Genomic DNA, 25173 nt, shown 5'->3' on the forward strand with positions numbered 1-25173 from the left:
CTTTAAGTCCCTCTTTTATTTCTGTGAACATTTTAAGTGTAACATTTTTATTCTGCATTTGAGAATTCTAATATCTGATGTGCTTTGGACTATAATTATGATTCCTTTTAAATTTACTCTTGGCCTTAGATGTTTGTTTCCTTGTGCATTTGGTAATTCTTGTTTATCTTAATCTGTAGGAATACTACAGTGCCTGGATTTGGGGTATGTTCCTTCAAAATGAGCTTACTATGCTTCTGCCAGGTACTCGTGATGTTATCAACCAAGAAACAGTTTAAATTAATATCTAGGCTTGGGATTTCCAACAGTATGTGACTAGTATACATTTAAACCCACATGAGGGCAGATTTATAATTATGATTTTTTTTTACTGGCTTTTTTTCTTATTAAAAATTATTTATTTATTTATTTAGCTGCACCACACAGCATATGGGATCTTAGTTCCCTGAGCAGGGATCAAACCCATGCCCCCTGCAGTGGAAGCACTAAGTACTAACCACTGGACTGCCAGGGAATTCCATAATTATGATTTCTTAAAGAAGTCTTCTACTTTTTTCATCAGAGCTGTGACCTAAAACAAACATCTTCTTCTTGGTCCCCTTTGCTAGCAGATAGACTTTTTTTCTAGCCTGCTCTTTCACCAAGGATGAGGTCTTAATGGCTCCTATCTTCAGGGGGTCTCAATTTTGCTTCACCATTTTACCCTGCCAAAAGCCTTGCCTCCTGTTCCTCTAACCAATCATTAAAACCAAGCATACTATTTGATTCCATTTACGTGAAGTTCAAGAAAGGCAAAACTAATCTATAGAGATAGAAATCAGAATGATGGTTATCTTTTGGGGGTATTGACTAGAAACAGGCATGATGGAGCCTTCTAAGGTTTTGGAAATGTTTTAAATATTGATCTGCATAGTGGTTTTATGGGTTTATACATATGTAGAAATGCATCAGGTCATACACTTACTTGTGCACTTTACTATCTACAAGCTATATCATATTCTTTTTACAGTACACAAACAGGGTTCTTGGCTTCTGTTATTGGCAGATATTACTGATTTCTCTTAACCATGCACATAAAATAGTGCTGGCTGTTTGTTATCAAGAATCTGTGTTTGCAGTGAGTTTTTCAGAATATCCAGTCCACCGTAATGTTGAATGTGTGAGTTGGATGCTACTCTTCCATTTCTGATACTGTGATACTGACTTTTGGAGACTTTAATAAAGTATTCCTTAAAAATTCAGCTCGATTTTTTTTTTCTTCTAAGTTCAGGCTTTGTCTCTGCTGTGCTGTGGAGAAATAAGAAAAGGCATGTAACCTCCCATGAGAGGTGCTTTGGTGGTGGAAATAGTGCTCTAGATGGCAGTGTGGGATGGTTGCAGTGATTACTGTGATTTCCCGGGAAAGGTACATCCTCCAAGCTAGAGTCAGTCCTCAGATATCTACTTACCCCTCCCAAGTGGAAACTGTCCCTACTTTGGGCCCACTCATGGAGGATAGAAGTTCGTTGTTGTTGTTTTTTAAAGGATTCAGCTAACCAGTCTGCCTCCACCCTCTATCACCTTCTTCTTTAAAGTGGGGGACCCATGTGTATAAATGAGGATTGTTATAGGTTGAAATGTACCCCTTCAAAAGATATGTTGAAGTTCTAACCCCAGGTACCTCAGAATGTGATCTTATTTGGAAATAGGGTCATTGCAGATGTAATTGGTTAAGATGAGGTCATGCTGGCTTAGGGTGAGCCCTCAATACAATATGACTGGTGTGCTTATAAGAAGAAGAGACACAGAGGGGAGAACATTGCTATGGGCTGAATTGTGTCCTCCCCAAATTCATTATATGTTGGAGCCCTAACCCCCAATGTGATGGTATTTGGAGATGGGTCTTTTGGGAGATGGTTAGGTTTAGATGAGGTCATGAGGTGAGGACCTCATGACGGGATTAGTACTCATAAGAGGAAGCAACATTAGAGTTCTCTCTCTCTACCATGTGAGGACACAGCAAGAAGGCCAAGCCAGGAAGAGAGCTGTCACCAGGCGGGCACTTATCTTGGACTTTCAGCCACCAGAACTGCAAGAAAATTAATTTCTGTTGTTTAAGCCACCCAGTCTATGGCACTTTGTTTTGGCACCCCAAGCTGACTAATACAAACACCACATAACAACAGGGGCAGGGATTGGAGTGATGCAGTGCCAAGTCAAGGAAAGCCAGTGATTGATGGCCATCACCAGAACCTAGGACAGGGCAAGGAGCAATTCTACCCAGAGTCTCAGAAGGAGCATTGCCCTGCTGACACCTTGATTTTGGATTTCTAGTCTCCAGAACTGCGAGAGAATAAATTGTTTTAAACCACCTAATTTGTCATACTTTGTTATAGCAGCCCTAGGAATCTAATACAAGAGTCATTGTAAGGTTGGTGGAAGAAGGTTGCAAGTGGGGAGGAGATGACTCAAGGTCTTTCTTTGCCTTATCTCAAGTCATAAACTGTGATTAGGAGTCCCTCATACCTGAAGGTTGGTCAGAAATTAAGAAATCCACTCCAAAATTATTATATAAGGCAAGGGAGGGAATTCAATTTCCCAAAGGTCAGTTTATATCTAACATTTTCAGAGTCCATCTGTTGTATAAAACAAGGTGCATCTTGTTTTTATTAGGTCAAAATTCCTGCCAGGAATTGGATTGTGACTTTCTTGCCCAAAGCATTTCATTTAACAGTCTACCTGGTGAATGGGGAACAGTTGTGAGCCAGGAAGCTCACTAAGGTAGGAAATCTTACTGAAATGAGCAAGGACAATCTGGGGAATGAAGGAAAAACAGTCCTTTCTATTTGTCATTTCAAATTTAGGGAAATATTTAAAGCATCAGGCACTGAGGCAACTTTCAAGTCAAGGATATGCATCTATATATCATATTTTTCAGGGATCTGGAGGAGAATGCATATAAAACCTTTTAAAATGTGTGTGCATAAATGTCTATGTGAACACATGGCAAGGGAGTGTGATCCTGTTAAATACTTGCTGTGTTTGGCAGGAGCAAAGAGCTAGAATGCCTGCTCACTTAGTTCTTCCCACCCCCTCAGATGTGAGTCTCAGCAGGTGGGAGGATCCGATGCATGCTTCCTGAGGTCTGTGTAGGAAGGACAAATTTCAGCCGCAGCCACAGCTTTGTCCAATGCCAAGGCAATATCAGGACACGAATAGAAAGTATATGTTGCTCTAAGTGTGGAGCCTGGAAAATGCGTGGAAGATGCATAGTGCCCTTCCAGTCGCTGAGGAGCAAATGCATTGATGTGTTTTTATTTATTTATTTATTTATTTATTTATTTATTTATTTACTTACTTACTTATGGCTGTGTTGGGTCTTCGTTTCTGTGCGAGGGCTTTCTCTAGTTGTGGCAAGCGGGGACCACTCTTCATCACGGTGCGCGGGCCTCTCACTATCGCGGCCTCTCTTGTTGCGGAGCACAGGCTCCAGACGCGCAGGCTCAGTAGTTGTGGCTCACGGGCCCAGCTGCTCCGCGGCATGTGGGATCTTCCCAGACCAGGGCTCGAACCCGTGTCCCCTGCATTGGCAGGCAGATTCTCAACCACTGCGCCACCAGGGAAGCCCCACTGATGTGTTTTTAAGGCTCTGTCGGTAGCTTTGGGCTCTGTATTTCTGTGAGATGCCACGTACCAAATCAAACTGTCCTCCACACTCTGTTTGGCCTCTTTGTCCTCGATGACCAACTTTAGAACAAATGCACCTTTAGGAAATGAAATGCCTGTGGCCCCAAACCCCCAGCCCCTAGTAACTGGGAAGGGTCTTAGGCACATGCGGTTTCTTTTGCACTGGAAACTCTTCACCCCTCTGCTAGCTCACCCTTCAGGCCTCAGCTTATACAGGCATACCTCAGAGTTATTGTGGGTTCGGTTCCAGACTGCCACAATAAAGCAAATAATGCAAGAAAGCTTGTCACACGAGTTTTTTGGTTTTCCAGTGCATATAAAAGTTATGTTTACACTATACTGTAGTCTGTTAAGTGTGCAATAGCATTATGTCTAAACAAATGTACATACAAAAATACTTTATTGCTAAAAAATGCTAATCATCATCTGAGCCTTCAGCAAGTTGTATTATTTTTGCAATAGTAACATCAAAGATCACTGATCACAGATCACCATAACAAATATACTAATAATGAAGAAGTTTGAAATATTGCTAGAATTACCAAAATGTGACGCAGAAACATAAAGCGAGCAAATGTCATTGGAAAAATGGTGCCGATACACTTGCTTGATGCAAGGTTGCCACAAACCTACAATTTGCAAAAAAAAAATGCAGTATCTGTGAAGCATAATAAAGCAAAATATGCTCAGGGAAGAGTCACTGAACACCATGTTCTTCCTATAGTCAGAATTTTACACACTTGTGGTAATTCACTCAATTTTATTTATCACCATTGTTTAGTATCTGTCCTTCTCATCAGATTGTATGAGGTTCTTTCTTGTTCATCGTGGTTTTCTTACAGCCTATAGAATGTCTGACACATAGTAAGCATTTAATAAATATTGTTGACTAATTGGAAGTCCAGTGACCTCCCACCTGAAAAATTGCTGCCTTATAGTTCATTCTCAAAAAAAAGAAGAGGAATATGGTAAAGGAGACTTAAAAATATTTCTACAGATCTCTCATCTTCAGAGAGCTCCATCACACTAAAAAAAAAAAAAAGGAAGGGAGGAAGGAAGAAAGGGAGACAATTCAGTGGAAAACGGGCAAAGATACGAAGAGGCAATTCACAGAAGAAATTCAAATAGCCAACAAATATACCAAAAGATGCTCATCTAGACTAGTAATCAGAGAAATGAAAATTTAAAACAATATTTTATACCTCGAGCTGGCAAAAATGTAAAATATTGATTAAATTCACTGTTAGCAAGGATTTAGGGAATAGGGTGCTCTCACACACTGTTGGTAGTTCAAACTGTGCAACCTGTATGGAGGATATTGGTAGTACTTGAAAAATTTAAACTGTGTCTATATTTATTGCTAAACGGGAAAACTGGAAACCACTTAATGTCATACGATAAGGAAATGGTTAAATAAATGTTAGTACATTCCTGCTAAGGAATCCCTTAGCTCTAGATATTTATATCAATGAAAATCTATGTAAAAATTTTTTAAAAAGAAGATTGCAAAACAATATGTAGAATATGCTCCCAAATAAGTAAAAATATATTTTAAAAATTCTCCAAAGGAAAGATCACCAAGAATTCACACCAACTATTTAATATTATAACTGTAAGTAGTTTGAGACCTTTTTCCCTGAGGAAGTGATTTGGAGGTTTTACTTTTTACAGTGAACATATACTGCTATTTTTTAAAAAAGAACTTTATTGAAGTATGTTGACATAAAGTGTACATATTTAAAGTGTCCATTTTTACTGAAGTATAGTTGATTTAGAATGTGTTAGTTTCAGGTGTACAGCAAAGTAATTCAATTTATATATATATACACACACATATATATACACATATATATATACATATATATATATATGTAATCTTTTTCAGATTCTTTTCCAGTACTGGTTATTACAATATATTGAATACAGTTCCCTGTGCTATACAGTAGGTCCTTGTTGTTTATCTATTTTATATTTAGTAGTGTGTTTCTGTTAATCCCAAACTCCTAATTTATCCCTCCTCCTCCTTTCCCCTTTGGGAACCAAGAGTTTGTTTTCTATTGTCTGTGCGTCTGTTTTTGTTTTGTAAATAATTTCATTTGATCATTTTTTAGAGTCAACATATAAATGATATCATATGATAATTTGTCTTTCTCTGTCTGACTTACTTCACTTATTATGATAATCTCTAGGTCCATCCATGTTGCTACAAATGGCATTATTTCATTCTTTTTTTATGGCTGAGTAATATTCCATTGTGTGTGTGTGTGTACACTGCATCTTCTTTATCCACTCATCTGCTGATGGACATTCAGGGGTTGCTTCCATGTTAAAGTGTCCAATTTTTAACACTGTAGGTATCTGTGAAATCATCACCAGAAACCAGATAATATCCATCACCCCCCCCCCCCCAAATATTCCTTATGTCCCTTGGCAGTCCCTCCTTCCAGCCTCTTTCAAAACCAAGCCCTGTGCCCTAGCAACCACTGATCTACTTTCTGTCACTATAGTTTGCATCTTCTAGAGTGTTATAGAAATGAAATCATACAAAATGTACTCTTTTTTTTTTTCTGGCTTCTTTCACTCGGCATAATTGAGATTCATCCATGTTGTTGCACGTATCAAGTTTGTTCTTTTTTATTATCTACCACAATTGGTTTATCTACTCACCTGTTGATAGACGTTTGGATTACTGCCAGTTCTTGGCAATTACAAATAAGGAGGCCTGTACAAGTCTTTGTAAGAACATACGCTTCTCCCCCTCTTGGATAAATAGCTAGCAGTGGAATGGCATGAGATAGATGTACATTTATCATTTAAAGAACTTGCCAAAATATTTTCAGAGTGGTAGTATCATTTTACATTCCCACCAGAGATGGGAGTATGGGGTTGAGGCACTAAATGAGTCTTCCCATCATGAGAGGAGGTAATGACACCAGCCATCAGATCACCATTGTAGGTTCAATCAGAGACTGCCCAGCTAAAATGCGACTAGTCCTTTTTAGTCCCAGAGTCCTCTGAGAATTTGATTAAGGTTATGGTCTATGTGGACTGCAGGACCACACACACACACACACACACACACACAAATGGCAGGTAGGAATTATTCACGCTGGAAATGGCGAAGGCCCGAACAGAAGCTGTGACACTTGGGATGAAAGGGGAGGGCTGGAGTTTAAAAAAAAAGGAAAGTTACAATTGTTGGGACTTGGTAAGAGGGACAGGAAAGATAATGTCCAGGTTTTAGTGACTAGGTCACTGTAGTTACAACAGAGGGGAGGAGTAGGTCTGCCGGGAAGAAGAGGTCATTTCTGGCTCGCTGCATGTGAGGTGCCTATAGGACAGAAGGATAAAGATGTTAGGAAAGTGGTTGTAAAAGTATTGTACCTCGTTTGGGTAGAGATACAGATTTCCGGTGCCACAACATACAGGTTTAGGTGAGCAGGCACAGCTGTAATCACCAGGTGTAGTCAATAAACTCGCATCTTTCAGAGCAACCGCCTCTACGCCTCGGGAGAACACACCTTGGTCCACAAGTCCCCTCCCAGAAAGTGCGCAATCGCGCCAATGTTTCTGACAAAACTCCGCCGACCCGAGTCTGCGCATGAGTTCGGCGCATGCGCACCAAGGCTCCCCCGCGGCCGCTCCCTGCTCCTGGCGCCCCGACTCTTAGCCTCTCAGCGGCCCCGCCCAGGCGGTTGCCCGTGACCTGCCTGGGCGCAGGGAACGGAAAGCTGGGAGGGGTGAGACGAGTTCAGTTCGCCATGGGACTGTTTGGAAAAACCCCAGAGAAGCCGCCCAAAGAGCTGGTAAGGGCTACGGCGGCCGCACCGGAGTGGGTGGGTTTGTGTGGGGCGCGATAGAGTTGGTAAACGACTGGACAGTCTCCCCCCAGCGGCTGGCCAGGTGCCGCTCGGCCCCCATTTCCGGGGCCTTCCACTCGACTGAGGGGCCGGAGGAAGTCTCTTAGGAGACGGCTGTAGCGAAAGTGAACCCTGGTATTCCACTCCACAAGGGAGCCGAGGGCCGGGTTAAGACTTCCTCGGCCTCGGCTCCGGGCGCGGAGGCAGCAGCGCCGGCCTCGCCTCTGGAACCCCTTCCCCGACGCGCGTTGGTACGTCCCGCCCGGAACCTTTCCCTGGCGCAGGCCCCGCCCCCTCACTCCCGCCCGCGGACAGTTGGCCGACCTCCCCTGGTTCCGAGCGTGGTACCCCGAACACCCCGTCCCCGCGGCGGGACGGTCCGGGCGCCCGCCGCCGGTTCCCCACCAACTGCGCCGTATTGAGAGGGAGGCTCTGGATCTCTTTCCCCTGCCCTCCAACGTTCTGTTGACACCAGACGCGCAATGATAGCAGGGACCCCACTCGGAAGAGTGGCACAGGAGTAACAACTCTGCATCTGGTTTAGACTTCTGAATCTGCCTGTCAACTGCGATCACGTCGGGATACTGTGAAGCGGTTCAGTGCCCTGCAGAGTCCGTGTGCCTAAGTTTGTAATCTGGTTCCGCACACATCAGCTTTGTGATCTAGGCAAAGTTAATTTCTCCGAGCCTTAGTCTTGGGTGTCAAGTAGAAATGATAATAGTGTCACTTAAGAGTCATTGAAGATGAAAGGACGTTAAGTTTTAGCTAGTAGTGCTAGTTAGGGTAAATTTGTGTTTTTGTTTTGGGCCGCCCCAGGCTGCTCGTGGGATCTTAGTTCCCGACCAGGGATCAAACCCTGGCTATGGCAGTGAAAGCCCGGAATCCTAACCACTAGGCTATCAGGGAACTCCCAGGGTAAATTATATATTCTACAACCTTGCTCTCATTGGCAGGCAGATCCTTAACCAGTGTGCCACCAGAGAAGTCCAACCTTGCTTTCAAAATGCAGACCAACAACATCAGCATCACCTGGCCCCTTGTTAGAAATTTTGAGCCCTACCCGAGACCTATTGAATCATAATTTGAATTCTGACAAGATCTCCAGTGATGAATATGCACATTAAAGTTTGAGAAGAATTACAGCACCCAGTACAGACTTACACATAATGGGAAACAAACCTAAAATCTTTCATTTAATAAATGGTCTCACATGTTCAGCTCTAGTAGGCCTGTTTTAAAAACCAATGTCATGCATCATGAGGTTGTTGGCACATAAAATGTGTGTTGATGTTGATCGTATTTGTTAATGTACTAGAACAGTAGGCACTCAATAATTATTAGTTCCCTCAGGCAACTTACGCAATTTCACTCCCTGGTAAAATAAAAATTGCGGAGTTTAAATGAGGTAAGAGTATGTGACATTACTTTTCAAACTGTATAGCATTATATAGATGCACATTTTGTGGCATGTATGTACTCTGAGATGCTTACTGTAGAAGTGCATTTTTGACATTAGGAAGGATTATTACCTTCAGTGTTTGGTCTTAGGTTTGCCATTCATAAAATGAGAAGATTCTGGGAAAATAGTCTCATTACTCTTTGATCTCTAGTACATGTATTACTTGAATAGCACTTAGACTGCTTTTAAATGATAAATGTAATTGCTAAGAGCTCGAAGATCGTATACTCTTCCAATAGGGTAGCCTACCTGTGAAAGTAAATTAAAACCTGAAAATCACAGGGTTGATGCACGAGATTGTTTTTTTAAATATGCCTGCCAGAGGGATATTATAAAGATGAAATAAACAGCCAAAGAATGTATTGTCTAGCAAGTAAGATATGCATTTCAAGAACAAGTCTGGATTGGGTATCACATATATAGTTACAGGAATTCAAAGGTTGGAGTGATCACCCCCAGACTTGTGTGATTAGAAATGATGTGGGGGACTTCCCTGGTGGTGCAGTGGTTTAGAATCCGCCTGCCAATGCAGGGGACACAGGTTCGAGCCCTGGTCCTGGAAGATCCCACATGCTGTGGAGCAACTAAGCCTGTGCACCACAACTACTGAGCCTGTGGTTTAGAACTGCGAGCCACAACTACTGAGCCCACGTGCCACAACTACTGAAGCCCGCACACCTAGAGCCTATGTTCTGCAACAAGAGAAGCCACTGCAATGAGAAGCCCGCGCACCGCAACGAAGAGCAGCCCCCACTCGCCGCAACTAGAGAAAGCCCACGTGCAGCAACGAAGACCCAACGCAGCCAAAACTAAATAAAATAAATAAATTTAAAAAAAATTAAAAATAAAAAGAATGCGCCTGCCAATGCAGGGGACACGGGTTCGATCCTGGTCCAGGAAGATCCCCTGTGCCGCAGAGCAACTAAGCCCGTGCACCACAACTGCTGAGCCTGCGCTCTAGAGCCTGCGAGCTACAGCTACTGAGCCCACGTGCCACAACTACTGAAGCCCGTGTGCCTAGAGCCCATGTTCTGCAACAAGAGAAGCCACCACAGTGAGAAGCCCGTGCACCACAATGAAGAGTATCCCCTGCTTGATGCAACTATAGAAAGCCTGTGGGCAGCAACGAAGACCCAACGCAACCAAAAATAAATAAATAAATGAATAATTTTAAAAATATGTTAGAGTGAAGCTGTACATTAAAAAAAAAGAAAAAAGAAAAAAAATCTTAAAAAAAAAAAAAATGATTTAGCCCTCCACTATCATATTTTCCACACACCTCCTGCCTGTGAATTGGTTCTTGACTCTCCTTTTTTAAAAAAATGTTTATTTATTTATTTGGTTGCGCTGGGTCCTGGTTGCAGCACGAGGGATCTTAGTTGTGGCATGCATGTGGGATCTAGTTCCCTGACCAAGTATCGAACCCAGGCCCCCTGCATTGGGAGCGTGGAGTCTTAGCCACTGGACCACCTGGGAAGTCCAGGTTCTTGACTCTTTAGTAGGAATTTTAGTGCTAGATTATTTACTTTAACTGGTACTGGAGATACCCTGCCCAAGATTTTCTTCAAGTTCCTCTTCACAGTACTCCAAGCTATCCTTTGAGTTCTAATTATACCTTGTTCTAATTTGTCAGAAGAGTGTCTCTGTTGGCTTTACGTTCAGCTTCTACCAAGCTCTTTATACCCTGTGATTTATGAGGAAATTGTTTTGTCACCTGCCACAATTATTTAGCATTGAATTTGTAATTCCAGAAAGTGCCAATAAAGCAGGAATGAGAAATACTTTTTTCTCCGTAGAGCTGTGGAAGCACAGGTAAAGTATTGAGAACCAATATATGAATAAGAAGACAAGTAATGTCTGACATTTTAGTTTTAGTTCGGCATTTTTTTGAGAGGGAGAAGGAGAAAAATTAAAAATTCAACTTTATAAAAGAAGCTTAGTAATGGAAACTTAAAAAACAAACCAAAATCCAAGATAATGTTGGCAGAGAGAGAAGAGTTAGAGGAAAAAGAGAACCGACTAAATGCTGTAGAGTCAGCTGGGCAACTCTTGAATTAGGATCAATTTACAGTATGCCTTCCACTGGGGAGTGGAAGATGAGGTCCCAGCACAGAATAAGCAGGGGCCAGGTGCAGCCATGCCACACCATCATCATTGTCATTTAGGCCATGGTCACAAGTCAGGTCAGGCAAGTCAGGTCACATCACATATACATATTTATGTTATGGGTGATGACGCCAGAGCTTTGGTAAAGTATGCAACACAGAGTAGGTGCTAAATAAATATTGAGTGATGAATGAGTATCAGAATAAGATTAAGTGAGGTTTCAAGTCAACTAGTATTAAGATGAGCAGTGTTTCAAGGGATATTCCAGGGAAACATTAGCTGTATAACGGGCTTTACAGACTAAAGTCTTTGCCCCCAGCTATCTCAGATACTTTGATGGAGACATTTTAGTGGTGAAACTTGTTCTATCTTAAAGTGTCCAACTTAAGACTGGATTGGGCCTGCTGAGGATGAGCCTTGTAATCCATTTAGAAACTGAGACTGTCTTAGGATGGGAATCAAGAGGACATGAGATTATGCTCCAAAGAGATTCTTCTCTTGGACCTGAGGTTCTGCTGGAAAATTGTGCTGTCCTTACTTAGGGACTTTGCTAATTTAGCCTTTGGGTAGAACATGTAGTCACCTTTTATGGCATCAGAATTCTGAAATCATGTAAGTAACTTATATCCATAGACTGAGTCATGACACATGGTTGTGGGTTGCTATCTGAAGGGGGAAGAAAATGAGAAAGGGAGATGGAGGAAAAGAGAAGGCTTCATTCACTTAGTTCATACAACAAACGTTTATTGAGATATTTTAGTGTATATTGGGTTGACATCAGGTTTGCAAAAATAAGACACTGGAGGACAACTTCAAAGAATACCAAGTTTTGGGGGAGGCTGACATGTGAACAAATGCTTATATTTTAGGGTAAATAAGAGCAATAATATAAGTATGTACAAAATCTATGATGTCACAGTGTGTTGGGGGAGTAACTTACTGTTCAGAGTAGGGAAGAGGACCTGGTCAGGGAGGTTATCTGGGTCTTGTCATAAGAGGCATTAGCCAGGTGGATGGATTGGTATAGGACTGGGAAAGAAGAGGCATTCCAAGCAAAATAAACTGCAGATGCAAGGTATAGAAGTGTGGAATGTAGGTTGGAGGAACCAGAAAAAAGTTTAGAATGGTTGAAGGATGAAATAAGGTTATATCTGAGTGGGATGCAGGAGGAGTGATGGCAGTGGTAAGATGTTAAATTGGAGAGGTAGGTAGAGGGCAGATTAATGAAGGCCTATGTATCATGCCTACTAAGGATGGGGAGCATTCAGAATAGTGGTTTGGAGCAAGAATTTGAGGGAAGAGACTTAGGTATGGAGAAATTAAGTGGCCCAGATGAGAGATGATGCTGGTCTTAACTGAGAGCAAAAATGGGGATAGAAAGGATAGGAGGAGTTTTAGAAATATTTAGGATATATAGTCAGAATTTGCTTATCTGCTGGATGTGGGATGAAAGTGCAAAGATGATTCTTAGGTTTCTGTTTAACCTCACCGCCATCAAATCCATCATCCCACTCAGTGTTGGTGTCATGAACTGAAATTGAGAGAATTCAGGAAAAGAGCAGATTTTTGACAGGATGGTGATGGAGAGGAAGGAACCACAGAGCGTGGTTTTAGACAGAATTCAGGGGATCAGGGAAGACATTAGAAAAAGTATTATCCTGGAAGAATACTTTCTTTTTTACTTCGTGTCCTCAGCAAATTTGTAAGCTTCTTAAGAGCAAGGATCGTGTTTTTCTTATCTACTTTGCAGCATAGTGTTGAACTCCCTTAATAAGAGTAAGGTGTCTATCAAATATTTGCTTCATGAATAGAAGTAGAGATGGTGAGAGAAAATGCTTACACATTTGAAGATACCCTAATTGACCATCTTCTCTATATCCATCTGACAGTGATCAGAGTAGGCAGTTTTTGACCTAAGTTCACTTAGATTTGTTGCTTTTGGCTAATTTCTAGTTTTATGTATGTTTTAAATCTTGAAGGATACCCAAAGTCCTAGTTTACAGACATCACCTTCAGGGAGAGGAGCTAGGTAGCTGAGGGTCAAAAGTGGGAGGGGAACTTACTTTTAACTATATATCTGTTTTAGTCCATTTGGGCTGTTATAACAAAATGCCACAGACTGGGTAGCTTATACACAGTAGAAATTTATTTCTCACAGTACTGGAGGCTGAGAAGTCCAAGATCAAGGAACCCTCAGATTCAGTGTCTGATGATGACCTGATTCCTAGTTCATAGATGACCATTTTTTCACTGTGCCCTCACATGGGCAGAAAGGGGGATCAAGCTTTCTGGAGTCTCTATTATAAGGCACTAAACTCATTTCATGAGGGCTTTGCTATCATGACCTAATCACTTCCCAAAGGCCCCACCTCCAGATACCATCACATTGACGACTATTTCAGCATCGGAATTGGGAGGATACAAACATTCTGTCTATAGCAGTGTGATTTGTATATCCCACCCTGATACGTGGAATCAACCATTTCTCCAAGGAGTACAAGTTTCTTTTAGTGGGAATGGTATTTAGAAACCAAAATTTAGGTGCTCGTGGTGCTTATTACTACTGGAGTGTTCTTGCTTCTAGGCCTTTTAATTAGAAGAAAGAAATATATTCTTTAAAAAATCATGGGGGCTTCCCTGGTGGCGCAGTGGTTGAGAGTCTGCCTGCCGATGCAGGGGACATGGGTTCGAGCCCTGGTCTGGGAAGATCCCACATGCCGCGGAGCAACTAGGCCCGTGAGCCGCAGTTACTGAGCCTGTGCATCTGGAGCTTGTGCTCCGCAACAAGAGAGGCCGCGATAGTGAGAGGCCCACGCACCGCGATGAAGAGTGGCCCCCCACTTGCTGTAACTGGAGAAAGCCCTCGCACAGAAACAAAGACCCAACACAGCCATAAATAAAAATTTTAAAAAAAATCATGAAGGTGATTAGAGACTAGGTTTTTTGAGCCAACCCTCCTGCTGAAAATAACTAGAAGAGCTAGATTAAAAGTATAACTATTTGAAATTACTGAAAACTACCAAGGTAGTGAAGGATTGCAAAATCAAGATCTGAGAGAAGTGGGAAGCTCAATTACATGAGCCCAATCATTTGGGACCAGTGTTTTCCCCTAAAGAGATCCTCTAATTCCTCATGCAGTGTTGAGAAACTGAGAATTTGAGGAGAGATTTTGACATCCTGTGGTTAGGGGGTTCAAAAATTGGAGTTCAGGGCACACCAAGGATGAGGGACTCAGTTAAGTCCCCAAGACTTTTGGTTAGAACTCTGAAAGGATACACCTTAGTGGTAACAGTGAGCTGGAAATAAACCAGCCTTTACAAAGACTGAAGTCCAGTGTCAAATCATCCCTATCCCTGATTGGATTTATTAAGCTTAATTAATAACCAGTTGTTAGTGTTCTTAAGCTAGATGTTTGCCTGAAGCAAATTAGGTCTTCTCTGGAAGAAGATAACATCATGCAGAGACACGTTCATACTGTGGGTTTTCACATACAAAGTTCAGAATTCAAAAAAAAAGGCATTGATTCATAGGAAATCTTTATGTATCCTGGATACAGGTCTTTATATATTCTGGATACCAAGGCTTTATAAATGCTTTTGTTCCCATTTATGTGGTTACAAATAGCTTCTCCAATTTTCTGAACTTTTTCCTTCCTTTAAATGGTATCTTATGATGAGTAAAAATTCTTAATTTCAGTGTAGATAAGAATATCAGTCTGTTCCTTTATGCTTATTGATTTTTGTGTCTTTTTAAAGAAATCTTTTCCTAAAAAGAAAAAAAAAAGGAAGAAATCCTTTCCTAATCTGAAATCATAAAGGTATTCTCCTATACTGTCTTCTTAAGGTAACATAGTTTTGCATTCTGTATTTAAGTCTTCAATCCACTTAATTAATTTCAATGAAGGATGAGAACAGGGATTCAATCATTTTGTTTTCCATTTGGCTTACCATTTGTTTCCACACTGTTTATAGAAAACACACTCTTATTTGTTTTAGTTTCCTGTGCCTAGTTGGCTTGACATGTAGTAGACTCTATGAATGAATTTGAATAAAGTATATATCTTGATAGTGTGAAATTCTCTGTAGAGTTCTTATGGTTTTCACAGCATACTGTCTGATTTACAATTTGATTTTTCTTTATACTGTACTCCTTGCTTATGTTCTGCTTAACTTATCAATTATAAATGCTTTTTGTTTATTACTAAAACCCTATTGGTACTAAATAAAGGTTTGTTAATTTTCCATTTTATCAGTTTTCATTTTCTTGTTTATTGTAGTGATCTTTCCAGTTGTGAGACTTGTTTGAGACAGTTTCTTGAGCTCTTTGTACTGGACTGTATTTTACCCTAACAGAACATTAGATTCACCTGAAGAAATTTTAAGTACTACCTATCATTTGGGCTCTATTACTAGCCCAATTAAATTGGTATTGTTTAAATGTCTCAGGTAACTTCTGTGTGGAGTGAGGTTGAGAACTACTGATCTGGGTCATGGCTGGATAATTTTGGTTATTCCCATTTCTCTTAGGAATTTTGTCTTTCACAAAATCCCTTTCGATTTTGTAAGTTAAAGAAAAAATTTTGACCAGTTTTATGAACCCTTTTCTCTTTGACATTTAAAAACATAGATTTTTGGTAAGTGTTTCTGATGACTGCAATTTTATGCTTCTTCTTCACAACGCATATTTTATGTAGTTAAATTCAACAGATAATTATTGAGCATTTGCTTTGTGCCAGGGGCACAAGGGGTTAGTGAATAAGAAAAGGTCTTTGACCTACTGGAGCCATACAGTCTATAATGTGTATACACATTAATATCAGTATATTAGTTATATATAATTATGTTAGTTTAATATAATTAATGTAATGTTTACAAAAGAGAGGAGGTATAGGGTTCTGCCTAATTATACTGCAGGTGGGTTTAACTTATCCCAGGGGTCATGGAAGGCCTCCCAAAGTAACATTTAAGCTGAGACATGAAGACCAAGTTCAGAAAATATGTTCTTTATTTTTCTGACTCTTGCTAACATTTGGGGAAAGCAAGATTTTCTGGTGGTCGTGTGAAGTTGTTCTGTCGGCTAGTTGCCACCTTTTACATAGTTATTAAATTGCTCCAATTCATGCCTCAGGGTTCTAATTATAGATATAATTCACCAAGTATAAACAGAAAGTAGAATTTAGGATTTTGGACGTTAATAAAATGGAGATTGAGCTTAATCAGCATTATTGGGAAGATTTGAATTTAGGGCATTTAAAAACTAGTTTCTTTCAATTGTGAGAAAAAATATCTATTTGTTATATCATCAGTTGAGCATATTTGTGTGGGTCTAATTATTCTGGTCTGTTGATCTATGTGTCTATTCTTTGGCCAGCTACTCTCTCTTGAATACTGTAGCTTTATATTAAATCTTAAAGTTGGGTAATGGGGACTCCTCCAGCATTGTTTTTCTTCACAGTTGTCTTGGCTACTCCAGGGCATTTTTGCCTTTCCATATAAACTTTAAAATCTACAGAATAGGTTCTGGTGATTTTGATTGGGATTGCATTGAATCTACAGATGAAGTTGGGAAGAAATGATATATTAGTGTTTAGTCTTCCAATCCATGAACATGGACTATCTCTCCATTTATTTATATGTCTGTGATTTCTTTCATTAATGTTTTGTAGTTTTCTACATGTACATCCTATACATATTGTTAGATTTTTACCCAAGTGTTTTATTGTTTTGTTTGGTGCTATGGTAAATGTTTTTAAAATTTCGGATTCCAATTGTTTGTTACTTGTGTATTGGAAAGCAGTTAACTTTTGTGTATTAATCTTCTGTCCTACGACCTTGCTATATTTGCTTGTTAATTCTTGGAGTTCTTGGAGATTTTTTTATATCCACTCCAAAGAATCAACAACAAATATATATATATATATATATATATATATATATATATATATATATATATATATATATATATATCAGTTTAATTGTTTTGTCCCAAATTTGTGTACCTTTTCTTTTCTTATTGTACTAGCTAGGGCTTCATTACACTGTTGAATAGGAGTAGAGAGAGATGATATCCTTGCCTTGTTCCTTATCTTAGGAGGAAAGCTTCTAATTTCTTGCCATTAATTATGATGTTAGCTATAGTTTGGGGTGAGGGTGGGGTTGCAATTTTTTTTAAATTAAATTGAGGAATTTTCCTTTTATTCAGGTTTGTGGAAAGTTTTTATTGTGAGTATAGGAGAATGGTTTTCCTGTGTCAATTCATATGATTTTTCTTATTTAGCCTATTGATGTGTGGTAGATTACAGTGACTGATTTTTGAATGTTGAACCAGCCTTGCATACCTGGAATAAATCACACCTGGTTGTGGTTTATAATTCTTTTTATGTAATTTTACATTCAATTTGCTAACGTTTTGTTGAGGATTTTTGCATTCATGAGAAATACTGGTCTGTAGTTTTCCTTTCTTGTAATGTCTTTATCTGGTTTTGTTATTAGGATAATGCTGGCCTCATAGAATGATTTAAGAAATATTCACTCTTATATTTCCTTGAAGATTTTGTAGAGAATTGTTATCGTTTCTTCCTTAAATCTTTGGTAGAATTCACCAGTGAAACCATCTGGGCCTGATACTTCCTTTGTTGGGAAGTTATTAACTACCGATTCAATTGCTTTAATAATAATAGGCCTAATCAGATAATCTACTCCTTGTGTGAGTTTTAGTAGACGTTCAAGTAATTGGTCCCTTTCATCTAATTTACCAAGTTTGTGAGCATAGAATTGTTCATAATATTCCTTTATTGTCTTTTTATTCTCCATGGAATCAATAGTGATGACCCCTTTTGCATTTCTGATATTGGTAAACTTGTCTTCTCTCTTTTTTTCTCTGTTAGCCTGGCTAAAAGCTTATCTATTTTATTGATCTGTTTAAAGAGCCAGATTTTGGTTTCATTGATTTTCTATTATTGTACTTTCCTCTTTTCAATTTCATTGATTCTGTAATTTTTATTATTTCTTTTCTTTTGCTTGCTTGATGCTTAAATTTGTCTTCTTTCTTTAGTTTCCTAAGGTGGAATCTTAGATAATTGATGTTTACCTCTCTCCTAATATATGCATTTAATGCTATAAATTAACTTCCCAATGCTTTTGCTGCACCCTACACATTTTCATAAGTTGTATTTATTTCCACTTTAATTTAATTCAAAATGATTTTAGATTTATCTTGAGACTTTTTCTTTGACCCATGTGTTACTTAGATGTGTGTTGTTTAATCTCCAAAATTTGGGGATTTTCTAGCTATTTTTCTGTTACTGATTTCTAGCTTCATTCCACTGTGGTCTCAGAACACACTTTGTATGATTTCTATTTTTTAAAAATTTGTTAGACTGTATGTGTTATGGCCCAGAAAGTGGTCTGTCTTGAGGAGTGTTTCCATGTGAGCTTGAGAAATCTATGTATTCTGTTGTTGGACAGAGTATTCTGTAAATGTTAATTAGATCAAGTTGACTGATAGTTCTGTTCAGGTCAGCTATATCCTTACTGATTTCCTCTCTGTTCCATTTGTCGATTATCCCAAGGGAGGTTTTGAATTCTCCAGCTATAACATGGATTTATCCATTTCCCCTTTCAAGTCTATCAATTTTTGCCTCATATATTTTGATGCTCTGTTTTTAGGTTCATGCACACTAAGGATTGTTTTGTTTTCTTATTGAATCCTTACTTAATGCCTCTGTTGCTCTGATAAGTTTTTTTGTTCTGAAGTCTGCTTTGTCTTATAATACAGCTACCCTCCCTTTCTTCCTCCCTTTCTTTCTCCCACACTCCCTCTCTTTCTTTTTTCTTTCTTTACTTCTTTATTTTCATTGATGTGAAATTTACATAACATAAAATGAACCATTTTTACCCTGAACAATTCAGTGGCATTTGGTACATTCATAACATGCAACCACCACCTCTATCTAGTTCCAAAACATTTTCATCACTCTAAAATAAAACCCCGTACCCTCTAAGCAGTTACTGCCCATTCTAATCTCCCTCCAGCATCTGGTGACTACCAATCTGCTTTTCTATTCTAATTTCTTATAAGTGGAATCATACAATATATGGGCCTTTTATGTCTGGCTTCTTTCATTTACTACAGTGTTTTCCAGGTTCATCCATGATGTAGCTAGTACTTCCTTTTTATGGATGAATGATATTTCATTGCATGCATATCTCACAACTCATGCATTCATCCCGTGATAGACATTTGAGTTGTTTCAACCTTTTGACTGTTGTGAATAGTGCTGTTATGAACATTCTCATATGAATATTTTTTGGGTACCTATTTTCAATTCTTTTAGGTATATACCTAGGAGTAGAATTTATTTACCTTTTTGAGGAACTCCATAACTGTTTTTCACGGTGGCTTCACCATTTTACCTTCCCACCAGCAATGTACAAGTGTTCCTATTTCTCTCCTTGCTAACACTTATATTTTTGATTTTAGCCAATTCTGTTATTATAGTCAATATGCTCTATATGAAGTGGTATATTGTGGTTTTTATTTACATTCCCTTAATGACAAATGAAGTTGAATATCTTTTCATGTGCTTTTTGGCCATTTGTATATCTCCTTCAGAGAAATGTCTGTTTATGCCCTTTGCCTGTTTTTAATTAGGTTGTCTTTTTGTTATTGAGTTGCACGAATTCTTTATATATTATGTTAGAAGACCCTTATCAGGTATATAATTTGCAAATGTTTTCTCCCATTCTATAGGTGATCTTATTATTTTTCTGATAATATTCTTTGATGCACACTTTTCAGTTTTGATGAAGTTCAATATATGTATTTTCTTTTTTTTTTTTGCTCATGCTTTTGGGATGTTTCTAATATAAATCCAAAGTTATGATTTATCCATGTATTTTCTTCTGAGTTTTATAGTTTTAGCTCCTATATCTAGGTCTTTGATGAATGTAGAGTTAATTTCTATATAGTGTGTGAGATAGGAGAGAGCTTGGTTTTGATTAGTGTTTGCATGGTATATTTCTCCTTCCTTTTACTTTTAATGTTAGTCTTTATATTTACTTTTAACCTTAGTCTTGTAAGCAATGTATAGTTGACTCTTTCTTTCTTTCTCTCTTTCTCTCTCTCTCTCTCGCTTTCTTGCTTTCCCCTGTCTGGTTTTCACTGAACCTTTCATACGATTCATTTAATCCCATCTATTAGCGTTTCAATTATGTGTTTTTAAAAAGTTTTTAGTGATTGTCCCAGATTTTGAAATATACATTTGTAATTAAGTTAACTTCAAATGCCATCATACTGTTTCACATGTAATGCAGATACCTTTTTTTTTTTTTAGTGAAATAGAAAGTCTTTTATTTATTTATTTATTTATTTATTTCTGGCTGTGTTGGGTCTTCGTTTCTGCGCGAGGGCTTTCTCTAGTTGTGGCAAGTGGGGGCCACTCTTCATTGCGGTGCACGGGCCTCTCACTATCGCAGCCTCTCTTGTTGCGGAGCACAGGCTCCAGACGCGCAGGCTCAGTAATTGTGGCTCACGGGCCCAGTTGCTCTGCGGCATGTGGGATCTTCCCAGACCAGGGCTCGAACCCGTGTCCCTTGCATTTGCAGGCAAATTCTCAACCACTGCGCCACCAGGGAAGCCCCAGATACCTTTTAACAGTGTATTCTGTCCATTATGACATTGCTCTCATTCATTTCAGTTATCCATATTCTATCTTCACCCAATATACTGTTACCATTATTACTTTAAGATCAGGAAATTCCCTGGCGGTCCAGTGGTTAGGACTCAGCGCTTTCACTGCTGGGGCATGGGTTCAGTACCTGGTTGGGGAGCTAATAGCCCGCAAGCCACGCCACACAGCCAAAAAAAAAGTTAAGAATAAGAAAAAAGATTTTGTCTTCATTTATCCTTTCCCTAATATTCTTTCTTTATATATGTCCCAGTTTCTGACCTGTGTAATTTTGCTTCTCCCTGAAGAACTTTTAAAACACATTTCTGGTAATCTAGATTTGCTGTGATGAATTCCCTCAGTTTTTGTTTGTCTGATAAAGTCTTTACTTCTCCTCTTTTGAAAGATAATTTTGCTGGATGTAGAATTCTAGGTTGGTGATTTTTTCTCCAACACTTTATCTCACTCCACTCTCTTCTTGTTTCCATAGTTTCTAACAAGGAGTCTTTTGTAATTCTTATCTTTGTTCCCCTGTAGGTGAGGTATGTTTTTTCTCTGTCTTTCAAAATTTTCTCTTTGCTCTTGTGTTCCCCATTTTGAAATGAGATAACTAGTTGTCATTTTTTGAATTCTTATCCTACTTTGTCTTCTCTTTGCTTCCTTTATCCATGGTTTGGGGTCTGTCATTAATTTTAGAAAGTTCTCAGCCATTATTATTTCATATTTTTTCTGTACTGTTTTCTCTTTTTTTCTCCTTCTGGTATTCAATTATGTGTATGTTACATCTTTTGAAATTGTCCACTCTTCTTAGATGTCCTCTTCTGTTTGTTTTCATTCTTTTTCCTATTGCATTTCAGTTTTGCAAGTTTCTATTCACTGGTTCAGATTCACTGATCTATTCCTTGGCTTTGTCTTATGTACTGATGAACTCGTCAAATGCAGTCTTCGTTTCTGTTATAATATTAACGTGTCTTATATTTCTAGCATTTCTTTTTGATACTTAATGGTTCCATCTTTGTGCTTACATTACCTGTCTCTTCTTGGGTAATGTTTACTTTTCCCACAAGAGCCAGAAAATGTCAATATCTATGTCATATTTAAGTCTGGTTCTGATGCTTACTTTGTCTCTTCAGACTATGCTTTTTCTTGTCTTTTAGAATGCTTTGTAATTTTTTGTTGAAAACTGGACATGATGTGTGGGGTAATAGGAAATGAGGTAAATAGGTCTTCAGTATGAGGTTTTATGGTGATCAGGCTAGGGGTTTGGCTATGTTACTGTTTGCTGTGGCTATAGGTGCCAGAGGCTTAAAGTTCCTCTACTGTCCTTGTTTTTATTTCTCTTGTTATCTTGGGCATCCACAAAAACTCCTCTTTAGATAGGGCATGCATCTTGCGTCTCTTATCTCTAATGCATTGTTATACTGGAGCCCTGTTGGTGTGGTGGTAAGGTGTGGGGGACTGGAAGCATTCTATAATCTTATTAAAACTCAGTATTTTAGTGGCCTGTGTCCCTGGACGTGGCGTTCACAAGTGTTTCTTAGCTTCCTGCCCACTCCCAGTGACATAGGAAGACTAGGAGAAAGCAGATAATGTCAGATAAACGCCCTTCTCCAGGGTGAGATAAGGCTCTAGCAAGGTTTGTTTTACTGGAGAATAGGCCTTTGTTACGAAGAACAACACTGTGTGAATATTCAGAATGGTTACTTTTCTTTTCTCCCTGCCAGAGAAACAAGGGTATCTTTCTTGCTTTTTCACCATGAGAAACTTCTACGGTTCTTGGAGGTAAAGCCCATGAAAGTTTTGGGGGCCCTAGGAGTTTCATTCTCATGGTAGTCTACAGTCATCTACCAGCAATTAGTCAAAATTACCATTTAAATGTTCCTTCCAGTGGTCCAGGTAAGCATATCTCAACTGTTACTCTCTGTATTCACCTCTCTCTCCACATTGCAGGATGGCAGTTTGCCCTATAACCTTGGTTTTCTGTTGAATCAAAGAAAAGTTGTTGGTTTTTTTCCTTGTTTTATGAATGGGAGTTATGACTTCCAATCTCTATATATCAGAGCTGAATCTGGAAGTTGTCTTCACTTTGAATGATATTTTCACCAATATAGAATTTTGGATTGAGAGGATTTTTTTAATTCTCTCAGCACTTTAAAGATGTCTCTCCATTATCTCCTGATCATAGTTTCTTTTGAGAAGTCTGATGTACTTCTTATCTTCATTCCTTTGTCATTAATGCATACTTTTTTCCTCTCTAGCTGGGTTTAAGATTTTATCTCTGATTATCAGCATCTTGAATATAATGTGTTTAGGTGTGTTGTGTGGTGTTACATTATATTTTTGTTTTGTTTTGTTTTTGATATTTACCTTGTTTGGGATTCTCTGAGCTTCCTGCATCTGTGGTTTGATATTTTTCATTATTTTTGGAAAATTTTCAGCCATAATTTCCTCAAATACTTATGCTCTCTTCTCTCATTTCCTGCTGGGATACCAATTACACATGTATTAGACCATTTGTTATTATCTCATAGCTCTTGGATACTTTGCTTTATTTTATTCTTTATTTTTTAGTTTGGGTAACTTCTATTGACTTTTCTTCAAGTTTGTTGATTCTTTCTTCAGCTCTGTCAAGTTTTGTGAGCCAATGAAGGCGTTCTTTGTGTACGTTTCAGCATTTTTATGCCATTTCCATTTGAAGAACCTGAAAGTTGATGTGAACTCCCATTGTACTTGTGGCTCCTGAGGTTCTTTGCTGTCCACTAACCCACACTTGGACTTTATCAATTTATTTAGAAATTTAACTGAATTTTCTTCAGTTGCTTGTAAGGTGCCTGCCATCCCAGGCTATGCCACAGATGATTCAGTGCTGGTGTTCCCTCTTTTCTTAGAAGTGTCTTTCTTTAGATTTCATGCTGCACTGTTGCCTTGTGACCTTTTCAACAGGTTCAGGAAAAGTTATTTTGTAGTTCATTCAGCTTTGTCTTACCATCTTGAGAGTCTTCTCAGCTTTCTATATCTAGGCAGAGATGGAACTCTCCAAATCTTTTTGAAATTATCCCCCCTTAGATTAAACCTTTCTTTAATGTCTTTGTTTGAATCATTATTTTCTCACTAAGTGCATATTATATTCTTCTCTGTGTTGTATCATTTGCACATTTCTCTTTCTTGCTCTCATTTTCCTGAGCTGCTACCCCATATATGATATACAGTGATCCTTCACAATGAAGTTTATTACCTGTAACATTGAAGTCTTTTTACAGAGATGAAAATACATTTTGCACTAAGTCAGAAAACTTGTTATTCTGGTTTGGAAATAAAAGTAGGTAAATTAATTACTATTTTTCCCTATAATGAAGACAGGTTGACTTTAGTCTTCAATTATCATCATTTGTCATACGTTTTACTTTTTTAAACTTTTTAATTTTAGAAACTGCTGGTTGTCACTTACGAAAGTGAAACAAAATTTGGGTTCACATTGAACTATTTTAAAGTTTTGGGTAATTGTCTAACAGAGAAGGCTGTGTGGCATCTAAAACAATTTTTTAAACATAGCCTTAATGAATATTCTAATATTACAAGGTAGAATTTTAAAGTATTTATTCCAAACTGGGATGATTTAAAGCAGCTTCTGAACCTGGATTTTTTTCATAATACTTTTTTATGTTATTTTTTTAAGAAGCATTTCTTGAAATAGGTTATATTTGCACATATTATAAAATTCAAAAGGCAGCAAAGTGTATCCTAAATTACAGGAAAAAGTAAATCTCCCTTTCACTCCTGTTCACAAATTAATTCAGTTTCTATCTTTGAAGGCAGCCTAATTTCCTGTGGATTTTTCTGTCGATATTCTGTAATATATGAATATATAGAGACATGTTTATATATCTCTCTCCCTTTTTTTCACCTCCCTCTCTTCCTCCCCTTTCCTGCTCCTTCCTTCTCTCCTTTAGCCTCTCCCTCTCTTCTCTCTTTCTCTTTCTTTAACATATGTAATATTATACTGTACACATTCTTTACCTTGCTATTTTCATTTATATTTTGAGAATTAATTCCATGGGTAGTCCTCAGTGCATTGCCTTTCTCTCTTTAATTAGAATATACTGTTCACTTATGGAAATTCTCTAATGTGTTTAACTGGTCTTCTGTTGATATACATTTAGGTAATTTCTAGACTTGCGCTACTGCAAACAGTGCAGCAGTGCGTTTTTACAAAAGTCATTTCACTGTTGCCATTTATTGTCTTAAATTGAATGTTCACCCCTTAGTGAACATGAGCAGTTATATAATGTAATAATAAATTTTGAAACAACCATTTTTAAATGACTTTGCTTTCAAGCTTCTAGATTCGTTTAAACAATGGACAGCCTTAAATTAAAAGGCAAATTGTTAAGTAACTGTAATGGTAAACAGATGTA

At 38.5% G+C, this 25173-nt stretch overlaps 1 protein-coding gene across 1 annotated transcript in view; it reads left to right on the top strand.

The window, feature by feature from the left end:
• The first annotated feature begins 7252 nt into the window (after window positions 1-7252).
• The window catches only part of CHMP3 (charged multivesicular body protein 3), a 70468-nt gene continuing 52547 nt past the window's right edge, over window positions 7253-25173 (top strand). Inside the window, 2 exon segments of the mRNA XM_059942336.1 lie at window positions 7253-7297; window positions 7299-7472. Of these exon segments, the coding sequence (XP_059798319.1) occupies window positions 7268-7297; window positions 7299-7472 (204 nt within the window). The 5' untranslated portion in view covers window positions 7253-7267.

Source organism: Balaenoptera ricei, chromosome 13, assembly GCF_028023285.1.
Source record: "Balaenoptera ricei isolate mBalRic1 chromosome 13, mBalRic1.hap2, whole genome shotgun sequence".
Classification (NCBI taxonomy): domain Eukaryota; kingdom Metazoa; phylum Chordata; class Mammalia; order Artiodactyla; family Balaenopteridae; genus Balaenoptera; species Balaenoptera ricei.